The sequence below is a fragment of the Salvelinus alpinus genome, chromosome 14, assembly GCF_045679555.1.
Source record: "Salvelinus alpinus chromosome 14, SLU_Salpinus.1, whole genome shotgun sequence".
Taxonomy (NCBI): Eukaryota; Metazoa; Chordata; class Actinopteri; order Salmoniformes; family Salmonidae; genus Salvelinus; species Salvelinus alpinus.
Genome location: NC_092099.1, coordinates 13,012,444 through 13,034,811, shown reverse-complemented (window position 1 = coordinate 13,034,811; position 22,368 = coordinate 13,012,444). Strand labels below are relative to the sequence as shown.

General features: G+C 44.9%; 1 protein-coding gene and 1 long non-coding RNA gene across 8 annotated transcripts in view; one reads left to right on the top strand and one right to left on the bottom strand.

The window, feature by feature from the left end:
* Positions 1-7,787: 7,787 nt before the first annotated feature.
* Positions 7,788-8,788, top strand: LOC139538439 (uncharacterized). The gene is made up of 2 exons (XR_011667742.1): positions 7,788-8,292; positions 8,469-8,788. It is a non-coding gene; the product is annotated as an uncharacterized lncRNA (long non-coding RNA).
* A 1,974-nt stretch (positions 8,789-10,762) lies between these two features.
* Positions 10,763-22,368, bottom strand: part of LOC139538438 (protein TANC1-like) — a 179,659-nt gene continuing 168,053 nt past the window's right edge. For 4 of the 7 annotated variants that reach the window (XM_071340458.1, XM_071340460.1, XM_071340461.1 and 1 more), the window contains 5 exons: positions 20,452-20,481; positions 20,242-20,333; positions 15,826-15,972; positions 15,088-15,188; positions 10,763-14,900 (listed from right to left, as the gene is read on the bottom strand). In XM_071340458.1, coding sequence (XP_071196559.1) covers positions 13,229-14,900; positions 15,088-15,188; positions 15,826-15,972; positions 20,242-20,333; positions 20,452-20,481 — 2,042 coding nt within the window. In that variant the 3' untranslated portion in view covers positions 10,763-13,228. Of the gene's footprint in view, positions 14,901-15,083; positions 15,189-15,825; positions 15,973-20,241; positions 20,334-20,438; positions 20,482-22,368 lie in introns of those variants that run through there. The other 3 variants (XM_071340459.1, XM_071340463.1, XR_011667741.1) reach the window with 3 other exon arrangements.

Sequence of the window (22,368 nt, the reverse complement as noted above, 5' to 3'; positions counted from 1 at the left end):
TTGGTGCAAGGGCAAAATTGTGGTATAGATATTGGAGGGGATGAACAATAGACGGGGTTCGGGATGGTCCTCCCCCGGAATTTTCAACATTTTAAAACGCATTTCCTGCAATTGTACAGTTTGACATGACTTATTATGCCTCTCTTAATGGGTATTCGGAGGGGTATTTTGAAAACACAGTGTAAGTAGATGGATAAGTGGAAGTCTCCCCCTCCCAATTTTCTTTTTTAAACGGCTCTGGAAACAATTAAGAGACCACTGCAAAATGATCAGTTTCTCTGGTTTTACTGTTCATAGGAATGCGTTTGGGTAAGATGAACATTTTTGTTTTATTCTATAAACTACTGACAGCATTTCTCCCAAATTCCAAATAAAACTATTTATTTGCAGAAAATGATAACTGGTCAAAATAACAAAAAAAGATGCAGTGATGTCAGACCTTGAATAATGCAAAGAAAATAAGTTCATATTCATTTTTAAAACGACCCAATACTAATGTTTTAACTTAGGAAAAGTTCAGAAATCAATATTTGGTGGACTAACCCTGATTTTCAATCACAGCTCTCCACCAGTCTTTCACGTTGATGTTTGGTGACTTTATGCCACTCCTGGCTCAAAAATTCAATCAGCTCGGCTTTGTTTGATGTCTTGTGACCATCCATCTTCCTCTTGATCACATTCCAGAGGTTTTCAATGGGGTTCAGGTCTGGAGATTGGGCTGGCCATGACAGGGTCTTGATCTGGTGGTCCTCCATCCACACCTTGATTGACCTGGCTGTGTGGCATGGAGCATTGTCCTGCTGGAAAAACCAATTACACACATCTTGCCATAAGGCATAGAGAAAACGGTGCTGTTTTATAGCTCATCTCATGCTATTCTTCACATTTTGCCATGAGGATAAGAGAACATTTTGCAGTAATATTCTGTTAACTCATCCTATTCTTATATTTGTGTCCAAAGCATCAATTGATAAAAAACACTTCAAAAACCCCACCTCAAACTTGTAACGCAAGCAGACTATTAAAAAAATGATTGCTATTTCCTTATAGAGAATGCCTGGTGTACGCCCAAACTATTCTGTTGTTGGGGTACACACCCACACCATTACAAAACAGAAAAGCTGTTTTTTAACCTGCTTAATAAAACATTTTGGGAAGAAAACTTTTTCACTCATATTGTAATTAATTATAGGTAATATTTCATAGAAATCTGGAAACATTGGACAGTTCTTTTAAAGGTCAACATTGGGCAAAAACGCAAAATTAACTATTTTAAACTGTATAACTGATCAATGCACTATCATACCAGGTCATTTAATGCTTAAAAACAAAATTATGATTAAGATATTTGGCTACAGAAGTGCCATTTCTTACCGATCTTACCGAAAACAAGTCCTGCGAAATGACATCAACACATACTGGAGGAGTTACTGACTAGCTACAAGTGGCTAGCTTAGCTAACAAACTAGCTATGTCGGTTCGAGGCACGCATGACCACAATGACACCAAAGGCACACTCCATTTCTGTTTGAAAATTAAGAGGAGCTGGACCGTTTTTCGTGCCCAAATTTGACCGTTAAAGCTAATTTCCTGAAATTCTACACATTTTGACATTACTTATGACCCACAAAACGATGTATTTTTTATTTTAAAGAAATTATTGGGGGGGGGGCGAATCAACATGTCCTGAATATTGGGGGGAACATGTCCCCCCAATCCCCTGTGGCAATTTAGCCTATGGAATGTAGGGACGGTCAGGAGTAGCAGCCTCCAGATACTGGGAGTGGGGTGAAGTTGCCCATAGACGCTGATCTTGGGTCAGTTTTGCATTTTCCCTCACTAATGGGGTATGTTGGAAGAAGAGAAGCTGATCCTAGATCTGTACATAGGGGAAAATTCACCCCGGAGACAGATACTGGGTCAATGAATGGATGAGATGTCCGGAGGCCTGAATGAGTGGAGGAGGCAGTAAAAATAAATGATGATGACTTGTAAAGTGAGAGATGATGATGAAGAGGCCTGTACATTGGAGCCAGTCCAAGAGTGGAACCCCTCCAGATAAACAAAGAACCCTCTCCAGTCTTGGCACAGCTTCCCTAACCCCCCCAGTCAGCTACAGTAGGCTCCAACGATATTTACACTTACCGGACACCCCGTTCACAAAAATGGATCGCACCTACGAACAGTAGTCACGTGGCTTGCTATATATAGCATGCAGACAGGCATTGAGGCATTCCGTTACTGTTCGATTGAATGTTAGGTCACTCATTTTGCCCATTCTAAGTGACTTCGAAGGTGGTATTATTGTCATGCCAGACACACCAGATCCAGTATCTCAAAAACGGCTGCCCTCCTGGGCTTTTCACGCACAACAGTGTCTAGGGTTCACCGAGAATGGCGCGACAAACAAAAAACATTCAGTCTGCGGCAGTCCTGTCGGCAAAAACTGCTAGTTGATAGGAAAGGTCGAAGGAGTGGCAAGAATCATTCAAGCTAACAGGCGGGCCACAAACATACAAATAACGGCGCAGTACAACAGTGGTGTAAAGAACAGCATCTTGGAAAGTACAACTCGTCGATCATTGGCATGGATAGGCTATTGCAGCAGATGACCACAACGGGTTCCACTCCTATCAGCTAAAAACAAGAAGAAGTGGCTCCAGTGGGCACGCGATCACCAACACTGGACAATTGAGGAGTGGAAAACATTGCCTGGTCTGACGAATCCCGGTTCCTGTTGCGTCATGCTGATAGCAGAGTCAGAATTTGGCGTAAGCGGCATGAGTCCATGGCCCCATCCTACCTGGTGTCAATGGTACAGGCTGGTGGCGGTGGTGTACCGCCGTCCAATCTTCAGCAACTGTGTGATGCCATCGCGTCAGCATGGAACAACATCCATGTGGAACGTTTCCGACCTGTAGAATCCACGCCCCGAAGAATTCAGGATGTTTTGGAGGCAAAGGGGGTCCGACCAGGTACTGGACGGGTGTACCTAATAAACTGGTCGGCGAGTCTACATAACCTTCCTAAGAGCCAGTCAGCCACAGAGACGCTGGGTGTGTGTCTCAAATGGCAACCTATTGCCTGTATAGTGTAATATAGGGTGCCATTTGGGATGCTGTGGAGAGAGGAGTTGTTACTGTATAGTACAAGCAGACTTGATAAGAGGCACTTACTGTTCTGGTATGTTTTGACTCAAAGTGCTGCTGCTGTTTCACCATAACTTCATTAAGCCTCCCTCCACATGTTTGCTTCTGGGAGTGGAATTCAATGGGGAAGTCAGTGGTGGTGTTATTTTGGCCAGATGGACAAGCAAGCGATAGTGAATGACTAAAATAACGGATCGAGAAGAAAAGAGAACGCGATGGAGGGTGAAGGGGAAGGAAAGAGAGGTGAGGAAAAGCAAACAACACTGTGTTAATGACAATTAACTCCTGTAGTCCCCGCTGTTATCATTCAGAGCCTAATAATGGGAAACGTAAAGCATGGTGTGGTGTCATTAGCAAGCACTGCGACACAACAGTGCGCATTTTATCTTAGCAATACATGAAAAATGATAGCCGCTCGCACAATGTCGTGTGAAGGTTGCCTCTGAACAGTGTGCCTGTGAAGGCCAGAAAAACACAACATTGTCAAGGGGAGGGAGGCTCTGAGGAAGACTGATAAATATTCCCAGGGCATGCAAATGTCATTACTGTGCTGTTTATAAAAAGAGGACGTATATTTGGGTGAACAGGTTAGAAAGTACTAGTCTTGTCTTTTATCGCTGCATGCTAGAATGAATGGTAATTTGTTATCAGCACAGGAGGGCTTCCTTTTTTGGGAAGTATTTAAGTTATTTTTTTATATACTGTATATATTTTTTCATCAAACAAACACATTGTACAGCATAAAAACATTGAGCATGACATCCAGACATACCCTCCAACATAACACACATACACAATCTAATACTACTTCAGCATCATATAAGCTACAATACAAAATGGGTTCACAAACGCAGTATTACCATACAACATGGGCATCACCTCCCATTCCCAGAAACGACATGACACAGATTCTCTTACAATGTTCATTTCTACCAGTGAATCTAGCAAGCGGTTGTTCATAAAATGCCACTTCCGGCATTGATTCTATCCACTGTTTCAGAATAATAGTGGCATGGCCTTTCCAACGTCTAAGGATCAATCTAGTCGCTGTAATGATACCGACAGTCCAGTGCAAATTCTTCATTTGATACATTAGGTCATTTTGTTCTGCCACCTAAGAGACATATTCTTAGTGAAATTGGGATTGTTGTTCCCGACATTCTCCCAAATATTTCAGAACATCCTTCCAGAAAGGTAGCACTAATGTACATTCCCATATTGCGTGTAAGAATGTCCCAGTGTCTTGTTGACATTTCTAGCACATCTTATCGTCGATCAACCCCATTGTATGAAGCCTTGTTGTAGTCCAATAGAACCTATGTAGTATCTTGTATTGACTGAGCGTCCCCCTGGCTTCCCTTATGTTCCACCCTGAGTCAGCCAAAATATTAATAAAAAATACAGTTTTATTTAACTGGGCAAGTCAGTTAACAAATTCTTATTTATAATGACGGCCTACACCGGCCAAACCCTAACCAGGACGACGATGGGCCAAATTTGCGCCGCACTATGGGACTCCCGATCACGGCCGGTTGGGATACAGCCCGGGATCAAACCAGGGTATGTAGTGACGCGTCTAGCACTGCGATGAAGTGCCTTAGACCGCTGCGCCACTTGGGAGCAAACAAGGGATCATCCTCAATTTCACATTTAAGATCAGTTTTCCATATTATCCTAAGGTTTATACAGTCTTTACTGTGCAAATGACAAAATATTGAGATAAATGGCTGCTTTATGTTTGGTTTATTCCAAATATTCCACTATTGGATTCTTTCCTGGATTTAATTGACAGCTGGTTAACAGACATTCTCTCAATTGTAAATATTTCCAGAAATGTCCGTTGTCTCCCATATCTTTTTGGACCAAATCTGAGTATGACCTTCATTGTATAGATCACCTAGTGTGAATTCCTTTCATTAGCCATCGTTTCCAGTAAACAGATTTCTTCCCTATCCGTACACCTGGATTATGAAACAATTAATATATTTGTTTTAGATGCAAAATTCCACACATCTTATGTACTGTACTGTTTTCCATATCTATTTTGAGTGTAACAAAATTGAATTGGGAGTTTCAACAAGCCTTTCCCCAGAAATATTATGTGACATATCAACAAGGTTGAAAGGATGCCTTTGTTCCCGTTCTATTATGATCCAGTCCAAGCCAGCATTCTCTTTACGTCAATGCTTTTCCAATTAGCCATTTCAAATGATAAATTATACAATTTATCAACTGGTGAAGCCAGGCCTTGTCTATCCCTTGGTGAAAACGTCTTCATATTGAGGGAGGGCCTTCTTTCTGTGGAATGTGTGGGAAGTGTTTGTAGGAATCTGATAAGTAGTATTGCAGGAAACAGCGGGAGTGAGCAGGAAGGACTTGAGGAGGCACGTGGGAAGGCCCATCCTCCCTTCCTGTGTTTGTGCGTGTTCCCCAGGAACAGGAAGGAAGCTGTCAGGACCAGGTCACTCAAGGCTGCTGGTGAGCGATTGGCCCGAGGACGTCTCAGCCCGGCTGAGTGAGGAGAGCATGGAGGAGCTGGTCAGGACCTTCCACATCCAACAACATCAACGGCCCCATGTCTTTGATGTGTTTCGCAACATTCCATTAATTCCGTTCCAGCCGTTACTATGAGTCCGTCCTCCCATTTAAAGTGCCACCAGCCACCACTGCATGACACTCAGAACACACAGATCTCAGGCTTGCCTGACCTGAGGCCTCCACTCCTCATTTGTAATGAAGGGACCCAGGAGTGGACCCATAGGATTTACTGAATTATGCTTTTACAGTGCTTTTCTATTGGAATGGAATGCATGCCACAGAGGCTTTTATCTGAGTTCTAATCTTCTCACAATGCTTCCAAAATATATCTGTAAATCTGCTTTAAGGCTGCCAAGCTGTGACTTTCCTACCTCCAACATGTCCCATCGGCTATTACTTGCTTATATAATTTGCTTGTGACAATTTAATCAAATGACTAGATAATCGCTCTGAAAATTTGATTTGTGGATTTGGACAGAATTAGCTTTTTCATGCTATTACCTCAACCATGCTTGCTAGAAAGAAAAGTATAGGTTTGTTCTGTGTCTTCGCTGTGATATGATTGCAATAGATTGAGATAATGTCATACAGACTATAGTTTTGGGAAACAGTCTGCATCATTACAAATCAAATCAGGGCTAAGGAGACAATACGTTTCTAAAAACCCACTGTCCTTTCTGCTGTGCATAACGTATGATTGCCTGAAGATGCTGTTTGTGGATACACACTGAAATAAATTTGATTCTCACCGCGCTCCTTCATGAAATATTCATGAAAAAAAGTTATTCACAGACATCGTTCACCAGATCTCTGTTGCGGCTTAGGGGAGGCTTCCCTGGTACAACAGCCCACCATCTACAGCTAACATCAGTCTGCCGCATTACAGTTGATGGTGCTTTGCCAATGTAGTCTTGGTACAGTGATTGGCAACTGTGAGGGTTAGTAAATAGCCAATAGTGTTTCTTTTCGCAAACAATCGTGAATGTCATCTCATTTGCGGCAATGCAGGCACAAAGAAAGACACATATTGCACATAGATGTGTATTCTCTTATCCACATTAGTAAATTGAATGACTAATGGGTTCAGCAAGTCATTGAAAGAATACATTTTGATTGGCTACTGTCCCCACAGGGAGGGGGGGGGGGGGGCCTTCTGCATGATTGCAGGTGAGGGCTAGTTAATTAAATCTATCAGAACGCTGAAGTCATCATAGCCTAGTGCCATAAGCTCAGTGACGTGTGGCAGGTGGGGTGCTTTCTTTCTTTCCCTCCACCAACACAGCTGCCTGTCTGTTCCTTACCTCAGCCCTGATGTGTTGTTTGTGTAAAGGACACGTTTCCCTTGAGCGCCGAGGCACTAGGCAACTTAACCTTGATAAACAAACCGAGCATTCCATATGTAGGAGCAGGTCTTCCACAGGAAGAGGCCTGATTGTGGAGCTGATCGTTCCTTGGTTTACATCCTGGTCCCTGCAGAATGGCCTGACAATGAGACGGTCTACTGTCTAAACATAGGCCTTCCCCGAATCATCCACACTGCAGCCATGGACACTATCTGTAGGAGGCAGGCGTCACTGTGGCTGGGACTCTCATAAAGGTGGCCTATTGGCACCTGCTGTTGACAAATTGGTACCCACCTCAAATCTTTGGCCCCGGAGACGCACTATTCAAACCTATTCCATTGTGGGACTGTAGGCTTTAGGAGTGAAACTGCGAGTGAGCAGCGGTTGCTTCGCTGTGTGCCAAGTGATAGCGCACATCTTCCTGGTAACTGGCTCTCTAACCGTGGAACGTTCCAACACTTATGACAGATCCAAGAAATCCTCAGGAGATATATTCAGTCACCTGCTGCTTTTGAAAAGCAGAGCTTTAAAACCATCTACAGGCTGTGAGTCATCAGTCTCCTTCCCGCTGTTTCTGTGAAGACAAAGGACGGGGAGTCCCAGTCAGATGTATGAATCTGTATCTTATCTGGGAAACCCAGCAGTAAGGAGACACGTTTTATTGAACAGTAGATGCAGTCACCTCCGTGACATTGGGCTTCCTAGCACAAATAACGAGGGCCTGTCTATGGAAGCACTGGCATTAGAGTGCCTCAGAATGGCTTTTCCCTTCATAAATGTCCACACACATGACGCATCTCTGTCACCTCGCTTCGCGTTCATAGGAAACTATGCAGTATTTGATTTGATTCTGTTCTCGTAAAATGTACTGTTACGGTAGGAGTACATTTCTCTGAAACTGGCTCTAACTCCAAATGACTCGGGGTGGTTTTACCACAAATAGGGGCTCCATTCACTCCGTATCGCGGAAGTTAGGCGTCAGAGCGTGATTGAAATTAGAAGGCAAGACTGCATTCATTGTAAACGCTGCACATGTTGGCTCAATCGGAAATGACTATTTCTATCGCACGATCTGTAATGCTTCAGCGATACAGATTGAACAGTGTCTTATGATGTTGTTTTGCTGTAGTCTGTGGGTCTCCGTGGTAAAGTCTTGAGGAAGGTGGAGGCTCTGAAAGCAGCGTTGACGGGACCAGGTGCTCCAGATGAGTTCCTTTGTCCCATCACCATAGAGGTGTTGAAGGACCCTGTCATCGCTGCAGGTGAGGGAAAGGGCAGAAACACATATGTGACGCATATACATGTCCTTGTTCATCAATGCTAATATAGCCTATTTATTTTAGCACTTGTAACCTGCTCCAATTATTATACTGTACATAGCCTATAAAAGTAATTATGTCAATGTCTGATGTATAAAATGTGTGTCTAAAATCTACAGATGGATATTCCTTCGAGAAATAGACCGTTGAGAGTTGGATCAGCGTTAAGACCGCCCCAGTCCCATGACCAACCTACCTTTACAAACCATTTTGGTCACGCCCAACAGGAGCCTGAAGACCGCTATTGGCCGTTGGACTGCCACTCAGTAATGGTCTGAAGACCGCTATTGGTCGTTGGAAATTATAGATTAGTGCACATGACTAATGCCTTTATCTGAAGAGCCCACATTTCAGAATCAAGCCAAATTTGTACAATGTCATTACTGACAATCGGTTCATTGCACAGTTCTATACTATTGATTAAATTACGGTGATTATCCATGAATGAGTCGTGTGATGTTGTGTGCATAACTATACATAATGTGCAATAGGATTTTGTTGGAATAAACTAAACTGGAGTCTGAATGGTCTGCTTAATGTATATCAGAGGAGCAAGTGAATTTCATTTAAAAAGCTATCATTTTTAGATAAAACTGTACTAAATGTACTGAGATAATCTATACAAAGATAATCCATCCGGCTGACAGGTGTGGCATATCAAACAGCTGATTAAACAGTATTATCATTACACAGGTGCACCTTGTGCTGTGGACAATAACAGGTTACTCTAAAATGTGCAGTTTTGTCACACAACCCAATGCTACAGATGTCTCAAGTTTCAAGTTTTGCACGCTGACTGCGCAAATGTCCACCAGAGCTATTGGCAGATCATTTATTGTTCATTTCTCTACCATAAGCCGCCTCCAACGTCGTTTTAGAGAATTTGGCAGTACATCCAACCGGCATCACAACCGCAGACCACGTGCAACCACGCCAGCCCAGGACCTCCACATCCGGCTTCTTCACCTGCGGGATTGTCTGAGACCAGCCACCCGGACTGCTGATGAAACTGTGGAGTATTTCTCTCTGTAACCCTTTTGTGGGGAAAACCTCATTCTGATTGGCTGGGCCTGGCTCCCCAGTGGGTGGGCTAATGCCCTCCCAGGCCCACCCATGACTGCGCCCCTGCCCAGTCATCTGAAATCCATATACTAGGGCCTAATTTATTTATTCGAATTGACTGATTTCCTTATATGAACTATAACTCAGGTAAATGTTTGAAATTGTTGCATGTTGCGTTTATATTTTTGAACAGTATATATAACTGATTAGAACACACTGTTTTGCAATGAATGTCTACAGTAGCCTCAACAACACTTTTTAGGGTAGCACCATGGTGTAGCTGGAGGTCAGCTAGCTTCCGTCCTCCTCTGGGTACAATGACTTTAATACAAAACCGAGGAGGCTCATGGTTCTCACCCCCATCCATAGACTTACACAGTAATTATGACGACCTCCAACCTCCAACCTATCAGAGCTCTTGCAGCATGAACTAACATTTTGTCCACCCAATCAAAGGATCAGAGAATTAATCTAGTACTGAAAGCATAAGCTACAGCTAGTTAGCACTGCAGTGCATAAAATGTGGTGAGTAGTTGACTCAAAGAGAGAGAAAGACAATAGTTGGACAGTTTTGAACAAATACATTTCTTCAAAAATGAAGGAGAAGCAAGAGCAAGAGGGAGAGAGCTAGCTATGTTTCCTAGTATTTTTTTCATGTTCACTTACTTAGCTAGTTTAGCCTACTCAAACACCCATCTTAAACAGAGAGGGATGCTATGTTGGCTATCCAACACTGGAACTCTTCCAAGTCAAGGTAAGCTTTTGGTTTTATACATTTATTGCTACCGAGGGCAGCCGGTGTAACTGCTAAAGTGCTTGCTGACTGTACTGCATGATTGTAGCGGGTTTATTATCTAATATGTTAGTTATATTAGCTATGTTGCCTTTGGCGTTAGATAATATGGTGACAACGATGTAGGCTGTGTGTAGCGGTTAGCAGTTATGATATGAAGGTTTGGCTTGGAAAGGTTTTTTCGCCTGGTCACAGACAGCTGATGTGTTGTGCACTGAAGTCAACAACTGAAGTGAAAAAGTATTTGAGTATCATGTAGTAGCCTAAATCTATCAACTGGGTGAATGGAATATGAATGACAGTCATCCAATATGCTGTAATAGACATAAGGCAACGCTCATATTTTTTTTAAATCGTCCTTTCTCATCTTAAACGGCACCGGCCGCCACTGATGTACTGTCTATGCAGGTTGTTCTAAAATGTATTGTCGAAATTAGCTTTGGTCCAAGTTGTTAATGTGCATTCAAACGCGCACTAACGTCCTGGACCAGAGCTATGTCGAACTGTGCCTCTTTTTTTCCCTGCCACAATGAGAGCCAGAAGGCCTGTGTTTTCTCAGTGGGACTTTATTTCCCCATTGTGGGTATGGCAGTAATGTTCTATTACAGTATGTGATTTATGGGTAACACAGCTCACAATACTGGAAACATGGCAACCATTGCAAGTAACATGCATATTAAAATATTATCGATGGCCCCACACTCCCCCAAACCTTTTTTGTTTAAATATTTTTTCTCTTTATTATAAACTGCAATTGTGGCATGCAATTAAACCAATATTATTTTCACAGAGCTTATTATTGAAATCTTAAAATGTCTTAGTAGCTGTGCAAAAATAACTATATAAAATATATTGCTTTTACAATTAACCAAGCCATAGGCGCTGTAAATAAATTAACCTAGACAGCAACAATAAGCAGATACAGAGAGGATTTAGTTTTTAACGTTATCGGGTGATTCATAGAATGTACAAACATATAAACAAATACATTTTTTAGAACCTTGAACACCGTCTGAACCAAAAGAAAACTCAAAATACACATCAGTTGAACAAGTCAATACACTGACAATGACCTTCACTCAAAAGAAGGACAAATACATATTTATATACACAACGTGAAGAACTAGAACATCCTTAGAACACAGGAATGCCCACCTCAAACATATCCTTACATCTCTTCTATCTACGGTGCATTCAGAAAGTATTCAGACCCCTGGACTTTTTCCACATTTTGTTACATTACAGCCATATTCTAAAATGGATTACATTTATTTTGTCCCTCATCAATCTACACACAATACCCCATACTGACAAAGCAAAAACAGGTTTCCAGAAATGTTTGCAAATGTTTAAACCCCCTCCCACATTCATCTTTCCCTCGATCCTGACTAGTCTCCCGGTCTTCGCAGCTGAAAAACATCCCCACAGCATGATGCTGCTACCACCATGCTTCACTGTAGGGATGGTGCCTTGTTTCCTCCAGATGTGACGCTTGGCATTTAGGCCAAAGAGTTCAATCTTGGCTTCATCAGACCAGAGAATATTGTTTCTCATGGTCTGAGAGTCCTTTAGGTGTCTTTGGTCAAACTCCAAGCGGGCTGTCATGTGCCTTTTACTGAGGAGTGGCTTCCGCCTTGCCACTCTACCATAAAGGCCTGTTTGGTGGAGTGCTGCCTGTCATTCTTGAAGGTTCTCCCATCTCCATAGAGGAACTCTGGAGCTCTGTCAAGAGTGACCATCGGGTTCTTGGTCACCTCCCTGACCAAGGCCCTTCTCCCCCGATTGCTCAGTTTGGCCGGGCGGCCAGCTCTAGGAAGAGTCTTGGTGCTTCCAAACTTCTTCCATTTAAGAATGATGGAGGCCACTGTGTTCTTGGGGACCTTCAATGCTGCAGATGTTTTGGTACCCCTGCCTTAACACAATCCTATCTCGGAGCTCTACGGACAATTCCTTCAACCTCATGGCTTGGTTTTTGCTCTGACATGCACTTGTCAAGTGTGGGACCTTGTATAGACAGGTGTGTGCCTTTCCAAATCATGTCTAATCAATTGAATTTACCACAGGTGGACTCCAATCAAGTTGTAGAATCATCTCAAGAATGATCAATAGAAGCAGGATGCACCTGAACTCAATTTCGAGTCTCATAGCAAAGGGTCTGAATACTTATGTAAATAAGATCATGTATTTTTTTTAAAATACATTTGCAAAACATTCTAAAAAGCTGTTTTCGCTTTGTCATTATGGGGTATTGTGTGTAGATTGATGAGGGACATGTTATAATGAGACTAACGTAACAAAATGTGGACAAAGTCAAGGGGTATGAATACTTTCCGAACGCACTGTATATAGCTCCAAAATTCTTCCTTCAGCACCATTAACACAATGAACACAGTTCAAATCCCATTGCATGCGTCCCGAATGGCACCCGATTCCCTATGTAGTGCACTACTTTTGACCAGAGTTGGTCAAATCTAGAGCACTATATACGGTGCCATTTGGGATGCACATATTGTTTTATACTCAACCTTCAACAACTCAGTAATAACATTATATTGTATAAGCACTTTACTTAAAGGCCTATGTAAATGCGTAAAGTGCCGGGACTGTTTTGTCTATTAGTACATGCCCAATGACTGTCTCAGTGCAATGTCTCCAGCTTTGCTGAATGACAGGGAGCATGTCGTCCTGTAACAGAAGCAAACAGCCGTATGCATTAGTAGGAAAGAAAGAAATCCGTTCTGTTTCTGCTTCACTCAAAACGCTGCCTGTGACGGATATTCACCAGGGGGAACAAAATTCTTTAAAAGTTTAGACCTAAAACACAATTTTTCGATGGGCTGGTAAAAACTTAAGCAATCCCTCCACTTGGAATTTTTGCTAAGAGATGTGTGTGTGTGTGTTGAGTGTGTGTACAATGTGCATGTGTGTGTTGTGTATATGGGCGTGCGTATCTGTGTGTGGGTATGCGCGCACGTGTCTGCGTGTGTGTCTGTGTGTGTGTTGATAGAAGGGGGATACATATCCCTACACATTTGACTCTATGAATGATCGCTTTGGTTTCATTGAGGCTACGTGAATGGCGGGATTATCTCGGGCTAAACTCGGCTGCTTGGGCTTACTGTCCACAAAAGCGTGCGACGGCATTGCCAGCGCTGGCTTGGATTCCTTGTAACAGGTGGCTGCTTGGCAGAACTTCTCTGTGAATTCCTTCGAGTGCATTCCGTTCTGCAGGCTCCCCATAGCACCCTGAGATGGAGCTTTGAGCTGCTCGTAGTAAGTGCTCCCTGTTTTGGCATAAGGTAGCTCACAGTTCGCCCCCGTCACCTGTAGGCCTATGGCAGACATGGACTGGCACACTAATCCCTCCGAGGAGTGACTCTGCCAGCTGCGCATGGCTCCGGTGGGGGGCTGAAGGCCCGGGTGGCTCTGGAGTCCTTGGTGCTGCTGTTGCTGCTGCAGTTGTTGTTGCTGCTGAAGAAAGCGGGCCGTCTTGTCCATGATGCCCATGAAGGGCCTGGGTTTCCACTCGCTCGTGCCTCCCTGGTTCTGGCCCTGCTTTGCCTTGTCTGTGGTGGTTTTGGTGCGTACATCAGGGCCCTGCAGCTTGCCGCTGTCAGACAGGCTACTGCTGGACGCCAGGGAGCTGGTGGAGCTGGACACCCTGATGTTGCTGCCTCCCCCTTGGGAGCATGCCTGGGAGACCCCGTTACCCCCGCACTCCTTCCTCCGCTCCTGGCCTGGCCCTGCAGCGTCGAGGAGGCCCTGGGGAGACACTGAAGTCAGTGCGTCCAGGGAGGACACCGAGTGGGCAGATAGACGGTCCTGGGCCTTGCAGGAGGAGTAGGTGGTCTGGGACAAGTGCAGGGACTCGCTGTCACAGTGATGGCCCATAGCCATGTTCTGGGACTGCGAGGCAGCAGCCATGGACAGGCGTTGCTCCCCGTAGACGGGCTCGTCAGGAGGGGGCGGTAGAGGGCTGATGTCAATGCCTAGCCCTGGACCTGGCTTCAGCATGCTGGACATGTGTCGGCTTGGCAGGGGGCTGGAGGGAGCGTACTGGGACTGGGACTTGGCCCCCGAGGAGCGGCCTCCTGCCTGCAGGGAGCTCATGTGCTGGTTGGTTTTCACTATCTGGGCCTGCTTGGTGGGCTGGAGGACTAGGCCCTGCTGGGCCATGGGCTCTCTGGGCTCCCTGGGGGGGTAGCGGTGGTGACTCAGCCTTCCAGGGCCTGTGAGGCCGGAGGGAGGTGAGCCAGGCCTGGTGTTCTGCTGCTGCGGCGGCTGGGTGGCCAGACTGAGTGAGTCAGGCAGAGTTCTATTGAGGGAGTAGATCTTCTGAGGCCAGGGCTCACCCTTCTCTCCTCTCCTATCTGAGTGGTGAGACTGCTGAGAAGTCCCCTCCTCCTCTTCCACATCGTTCAACCTCAGAGTGTTCTGTCCATCCAGACCTCTACTGACAGCCACTCTATGCTCCGACACCTCCTCCTCCTCCTCTTCCTCGTGTTCGTGGTCAGAGTCGTGGTTCGCCGGAGCCTGGTTGGACGAGGACGTTGCCCCCTGCGGGTTGCCCTGGGTGGTGCTGCGCTGCATCTGCTTACACTCCTCCTCCACACGGGCCAGCAGCCGCCGGATCTCCCGGTTGTTGGGGCACAGCTTTCCAGCTTCGTGCAGGTCAGCCATGGCTGCAGTGAACTGCCTGTGGAGGGATGGAGTGAGAGAGGGAGGGAGAGCGAGAAGGGCGGTCGTGAGAGAATGCGAGTGACTAAGTGGGTCAGTCGAGAAGCGCAGTACTTCTAAACATGCCGAACCCCATTCTCCCAATTCATACGAACAATGCCCCCCTAAAAGAGACACTTGAGGCTTCTCCTGATGAATAGCTTTACCTGCTGCTCCTCTTAGCTCGGGCGCGGGCGTAATAGGCCTCGTACGATTTGGGTTTCAGCTCCAGGGCCTTTGTTGCAAACTCCTCAGCCATGCCAAAGTCCTGTTGCGAGGGAGGGGAAGATCAATACTACTAACCAATGCAGGGAAATGCAAACGCACATTGTCCAGGGGCCCAGCTCTCTCTGTCTCACTTTGATTGTTTATGGGAACAAGCTGACATTAGCCCCAGTAATGACTACAAGCATACTATCGCTTATGGACTTCTAAACAGTTTATCATTTAGCCTCGAACGGCTCAATCAGACTCACTCAACTGGACTGCTTAATAGCTATACTTCTGTCCCAGTAGTAGACAGTATTATTTAATGCATTCAATCTGTTTCTGAGAGCATTGTTTTAAGTTTATGGTACGTTTCATCAATCCTAGGCCTGGAACACGGATTGGCTCGAAATTGCGCAGTCTACTACTCTCTAACAGCAGCCACAACAGCCATACTTCTGTCTGTGAAATCATTAGCTTGGACTGTATCTTCTGCTGAGCATTTCTTTCAAACATGTTCAAAAACACACAGCACAACAGTTTCATCACCTTAACTATCTTCCATTGTCCCGTGCTACTGTTATACATGACCTGATCACATATTGTGCCTTTTTAACGGAGACCACTGGAAACAAATGTTCAAGTAAATACAGCATTAGAGGAGAAAAGGGGAGGAGGATAGACGTGGGGAATCTTACGTTGGTTTTCCTGCGACAGCGGGAGAGGTTGAGGTACAGAGACACCCTCAGCTCTTTAAAGGCCTTTAGGTCATCACCGAACCCTTCCCTGGGAAACTTCCTCAGAGCATACTGGTACCTCTGGGCTGCCTCTTTCATCTTCCCTTTCTGAAGGGTGGGGGAGAGGGAGAGAAGGTAGGTTGTCAGATCCTCCCCCAACCCAACTGGCACGTCGCAGCAGCTCACACACAGTCCCTCCCCCTGTCATCAATCACACACAGGTCCCACCTGAGCGGATTGTCCTTTCTGTCACAAAACTCAATCTGTTAAATGTCACGGATCAATCCCAGCTCAAAGGGGGAGTTTGGCGTTGCACACACCCATTCATCTCTGCTGCGTCGCATTGAGCTGCTCAAAATGTAACAGTCATTGTTGTTACCTCTCATCCAAATTACAGTGGCTGAGGTGTCCTTTTTATCCAAACACTCCCTCTGATGGCCAATCAATCCAATGACGTCATGTTATACAGTGCGGAAAGTATTCAGACCCCTTCACTTTTTTTTAACGTTACAGCCTTATTCTAAATTGGCTTAAATGCAATTTTTTCCTCATCAATCTACACACAATACCTTATTTTTAAAACAGGTTTTAGACATTTTTGCAAATGTATTAAAAATCAAAAACTGAAAAACATTATTTACATAAGTATTCAGACCCTTTGCTATGAGACTCAAAAATAAGCTCAGGTGCATCCAGTTTCCATTGATCATCCTTGAGATGTTTCTACAACTTGATTGGAGTCCACCTGTGGTAAATTGAATTGATTGGACATGATTTGGAAAGGCACACACCTGTCTATATAAGGTCCCACAGTTGACAGTGTATGTGAAAAAGCAAAAACCAAGCCATGAGGTCGAAGGAATTGTACGTAGAGCTCAGAGACAGGATTGTGCCGAGGCACAGATCTGGGGAAGGGTACCAAACAATGTCTGAAGCATTGAAGGTCCTCAAGAAAACAATGACCTCCATCATTCTTAAATGGAAGAAGTTTGGAAGCACCAAGACTCTTCCTAGAGCTGGCCGCCCGGACAAACTGAGCAATCAGGGGAGATTGGTGGATCTCAGAGTGACCATCAGGTTTTTGGTCACCTCCTTGACCAAGGCCCTTCTTGGTCAAGGAGGTGACCAAGAACCTGATGGTCACTCTGACAGAGCTCCAGAGTTCCTCTGTGGAGGTGGGAGACACTTCCAGAAGAACAACCATCTCTGCAGCACTCCACCAATCAGGCAGAAGCCACTCCTCAGTAAAAGGCACATGACAGCCCACTTGGAATTTGACAAAAGGCACCTAAAGGACTTTCAGTCCAGGAGAAACAAGATTCTCTGGTCTGATGTTTTTCAGTGGCAGGGACTGGGAGACTAGTCAAGATCAAGGAAAAGATGAACGGGGAAAAGTACAGCAAGATCCTTGAAAGCGGCAACTCTACCCCTCGTACTGAGCTAAAGGGTACAGCTGCCGCTTTCAAGGTACGGGACTCTAACCCGGAAGCTTACAAGAAATCCCGCTATGCCCTGCGACGAACCATCAAACAGGCAAAGCATCAATACAGGGCTAAGATTGAATCACACTACACCGGCTCCGACGCTCGTCGGATGTGGCAGGGCTTGCAAACTATTACAGACTACAAAGGGAAGCACAGCCGCGAGCTGCCCAGTGACACGAGCCTACCAGACGAGCTAGCAACACTGAGCAACACTGAGGCATGCATGAGAGCATTAGCTGTTCCGGACGACTGTGTGATCACGCTCTCCGTAGCCGACGTGAGTAAGACGTTTAAACAGGTCAACATACACAGGGCTGCAGGGCCAGACGGATTACCAGGACGTGTGCTCCGGGCATGTGCTGACCAACTGGCAGGTGTTTTCACTGACATTTTCAACATGTCCCTGATTGAGTCTGTAATACCAACATGCTTCAAGCAGACCACCATAGTCCCTGTGCCCAAGAACACAAAGGCAACCTGCCTAAATTACTACAGACCCGTAGCACTCACGTCTGTAACCATGAAGTGCTTTGAAAGGCTGGTCATGGCTCACATCAACACCATTATCCCAGAAACCCTAGAACCACTCCAATTTGCATACCGCCCAAACAGATCCACAGATAATGCAATCTCTATTGCACTCCACACTGCCCTTTCCTACCTGGACAAAAGGAACACCTATGTGAGAATGCTATTCATTGACTACAGCTCAGCGTTCAACACCATAATACCCTCAAAGCTCATCACTAAGCTAAGGAACCTGGGACTAAACACCTCCCTCTGCAACTGGATCCTGGACTTCCTGACGGGTCGCCCCGAGGTGGTGAGTGTAGGTAGCAACACATCTGCCACACTGATCCTCAACACTGGAGCTCCCCAGGGGTGCGTGCTCAGTCCCCTCCTGTACTCCCTGTTCACCCACGAACGCATGGCCAGACACAAGTCCACAATCATTAAGTTTGCAGATGACACAACAGTGGTAGGCCTGATCAACGACGAGACAGCCTATAGGGAGGAGGTCAGAGACCTGGCCGGGTGGTGCCAGAATAACAACCTATCCCTCAACGTAACCAAGACTAAGGAGATGATTGTGGACTATAGGAAAAGGAGGACCGAGCACGTCCCCATTCTCATCGACGGGGCTGTAGTGGAGCAGGTTGAGAGCTTCAAATTCCTTGGTGTCCACATCAACAACAAACTAGAATGGTCCAAACACACCAAGATAGTACGTGAAGAGGGCACGACAAAGCCTATTCCCCCTCAGGAAACTAATAAGATTTGGCATGGGTCCTGAGATCCTCAAAAGGTTCCACAGCTGCAACATCGAGAGCATCCTGACCGGTTGCATTACTGCCTGGTACGGCAATTGCTCGGCCTCTGACCACAAGGCACTTCAGAGGGTAGTGCGCACGGCCCTATACATCACTGGGGCAAAGCTGCCTGCCATCCAGGACCTCTACACCAGGCGGTGTCAGAGGAAGGCCCGAAAAATTGTCAAAGACCCTAGCCACCCCAGTCATAGACTGTTCTCTCTACTACCGCATGGCAAGCGGTACCGGAGTGCCAAGTCTAGGACAAAAAGGCTTCTCAACAGTTTTTACCCCAAGCCATAAGACTTCTGAACAGGTAACCAATGGTTACCTGGACTATTTACATTGTGTGCGCCCCTCTTTTACGCTGCTGCTACTCTCTGTTTATCTTATATATATAGTCACTTTAACCATACATCCATATACATACTACCTCAATTGGCTAGACCAACCAGTGCTCCTGCACATTGGCTAACTGGGCTATCTGCATTGTGTCCCACCTCCCGCCAACCCCTCCTTTTACGCTACTGCTACTATCTGTTCATCATATATGCATAGTCACTTTAACCATACCTACATGTACATACTACCTCAATAAGCCTGACTAACCGGTGTCTGTATATAGCCTTGCTACTCTTATTTTCAAATGTATTTTTACTGTTTTATTTCTTTACTTACCTACACACACACACATACCTTTTTTTTGCACTATTGGTTAGAGCCTGTAAGTAAGCATTTCACTGTAAGGTCTACACCTGTTGTATTCGGCGCACGTGACAAATAAACCTCGATTTGATTTGATTTGAAAATGTGTTCCAGAGCGCTCAGGACCTCAGATTGGGGCGAAGGTTCACCTTCCAACAGGACAACGACCCTAAGCACACAGCCAAGACAACGCAGGAGTGGCTTCAGGACAAGTCTCTGAATGTCCATGAGTGACCCAGTCAGAGCCCGGACTTGAACCTGATCGAACATCTCTGGAGAGACCTGAAAATAGCTGTGCAGCGACACTACCATCCAACCTGACAGAGCTTGAGAGGATCTCCAGAGAAGAATGAGAGAAACTCCCCAAATAAAGGTGTGCCAAGCTTGTAGCATCATACCCAAGAAGACTCCAGGCTGTAATCGCTGCCAAAGGTGCTTCAACAAAGTACTGATTAAAGGGTCTGAATACTTATGTAAATGTGATATTTCAGTTTAAAATGTTTAATACATTTGGAAACATTTCTAAAAACCTGTTTTGGCTTTGTCATTATGGGGTATTGTGTGTAGATTGATGAGGGAAAAAATGATTGAATACATTTTAGAATAAGGCTGTAACATAACAAAAGGTGGAAAACGAAGGGGTGTGAATACTTTCCGAATGCACTGTAATTACATTGTATGCATCAGTCTTTTTTTATTGTGAGCCCATCGTAAAAGACCATTTACTCAGAACACACTTGACTATTTCAATACACAGTATACATCATTGCAAGCCTACATAGGTTGCATCCCAGATGGTACCCTATTCCCTATTTAGTACTTTTGACCAGGGAACATATGGTGCCATTTGGGACGCAGGCCTAATCTCTTTTCCGTACCTTGTAAAGCACGTTGCCCTCCTCCATAAGCTTCTGCAGGAGAATGATGAGGATGTCAGGCTTGGACGTGGCCATAGCCCAGGCTGCATTCCCTGTTGGTCCACACAGACATACACACACAGAGTAGAGTTACTCCACTGCCGCTCCCCGACCCACGGACTATATTCACTAGGAAATTGGTAACAAGGTAAAGTTACCTAAAGATTGTACCTGATCGATCATAAGGCGACGTTCTGTAGCCTTACGGTTACATTGAAAGCAGTTTAGAAGAGAAAAAGGATGAGAGAATGAAGGAAGGAAGGAAAGAGAAAAGGAATCATGCAAAGAGATAAAAGCATTCAGAAAGGCAGAAGATAAGTTGAAATTGCTATGGCTATAAAATGTGATTTATTCATTTTGCACCTTTCCAAGCTTAAATTACCTCACGTTTTCTGCTTTTGTGTCGACCATTTTATTTCCTGCACTGATAATACTGAGAGAGTATGCCAGTGGATATACTGTACCTATAATTGCATTGATATGAAACAAAATGGTGATTTGCTGGTCGTAAAGGCAATTGAGATTATAGAGACTGATAGCATTGTGTGCTAAGAGCAGACTACATTGCTACCAGGGCAAGGGAGAGGGTTGGAGGTATTGGCCATTAGCTAACTCTGGGTGAGGTGCCTGGCTGTCCCGCACTGCAGATGTAAAATGAGGCAGATAAGCTCTAGGCCTAGATAGCTCAGTGAATGTCATTTAGGTGATAAGTCACTTTCTCAAATTAGCCCGCCAGCACACCTTTGGGAGAAAGGAAACTCACAGACACACAAAGAGAGCGCGAGAGAGAGAAAAAGCGGGAGGGAGAGAGTAAGAGAGAGAGAAAGAGAGAGAGAGAGAGAGAGAGAAAGAGAGAGAGAGAGAGAGAGAGAGAGAGAGAGAGAGAAACGCTACACATTAGGGTTGGGCGGTCTTCCAGATTTTCATACCGTCATACCATTTCTGTACCACACCGGGGTACACGGTATTACCGAAAGTGCACACAAAGGGTGCCATTTACCCCCAAAAATAAATTATTGATTGAACGTCTCTGCTGTAACGAAAGAGATTGATATTGACATCTAGCCACGTAGCTAGCAAGTTAGCAAACCAAATGCATAGCTGCTACCATGAGTTGGATATGATTTATTTGACACATCTTAACATTTCTTATAGTTCTACTTAACTTATAGTTCTAAGCAGTGGCGTAGCATGCACCCCCGTCCAACCTCCAATAATAATAATAATTTAAGCGGTATATGGCCCAAGCCTACTACACACTAGGTGAATCCTGGTTGAAATCTGTTCAGTGTCATTGCCCTTGAATTTAGCACTAGGTTTGGGTAATATTACCATAGTATTGTCTATTGAGGATGACCGACAGCCGTTGTCGATGGTGACGACATCGCGATGTGACAGACGATACCCATTTCAACTTGACTGGCCCCGCGCAGTAAAGAGCAGGGCAGTGCATGGGTGACATTCCGAGTAGACCGCCTATATTCCTATTTGCTATAGCCTATTTCCAAAAAAGATGTTATACTTACAGAATGCAAGAGAACAATGTAGAATAACTTAAACATGGTAGACCTAAGGTAATAATGAGAGATCAACAACAATAGAAAGATAAAAAATGAATCTATTCTTACAGCTTTATTTTGAATGACCAACACTACAGGCAACAAGTGAAATTGAGCAAACATTATCAAGATGGAAAAATTGAACGAGAAGTCAAAAGAAAAAAGCCTAGAACTGAGAAAAGGTTATGAATGAAACGATGCGCAGCCTAGAGTTGGGCTAGGCCTGTTTCCATATTATTCTAACAATATGCAAACTACTGACATATAGCCTAGGCCAAGAGAGGAGGATGAGGCAAAAATGCTAATCATTTGATAATTATCCAGTTCTGAAGACAGAAGAGTTGCTTGCTCTGCAGCCCATGGTGATTTACCTCGTAGCCTATTCCAGAGTTGCTCTACTAAATCACTTTTGTCATGGCCGTGATTCCTCTCGTCCCTCCCGTAGCATGTGTGCTTGCGCTAGCTGTCTATTTAAACTTTTATTTTTGTTTATGTTTGGGGGGGGGCGATAACATTGCCTATTGGCCGA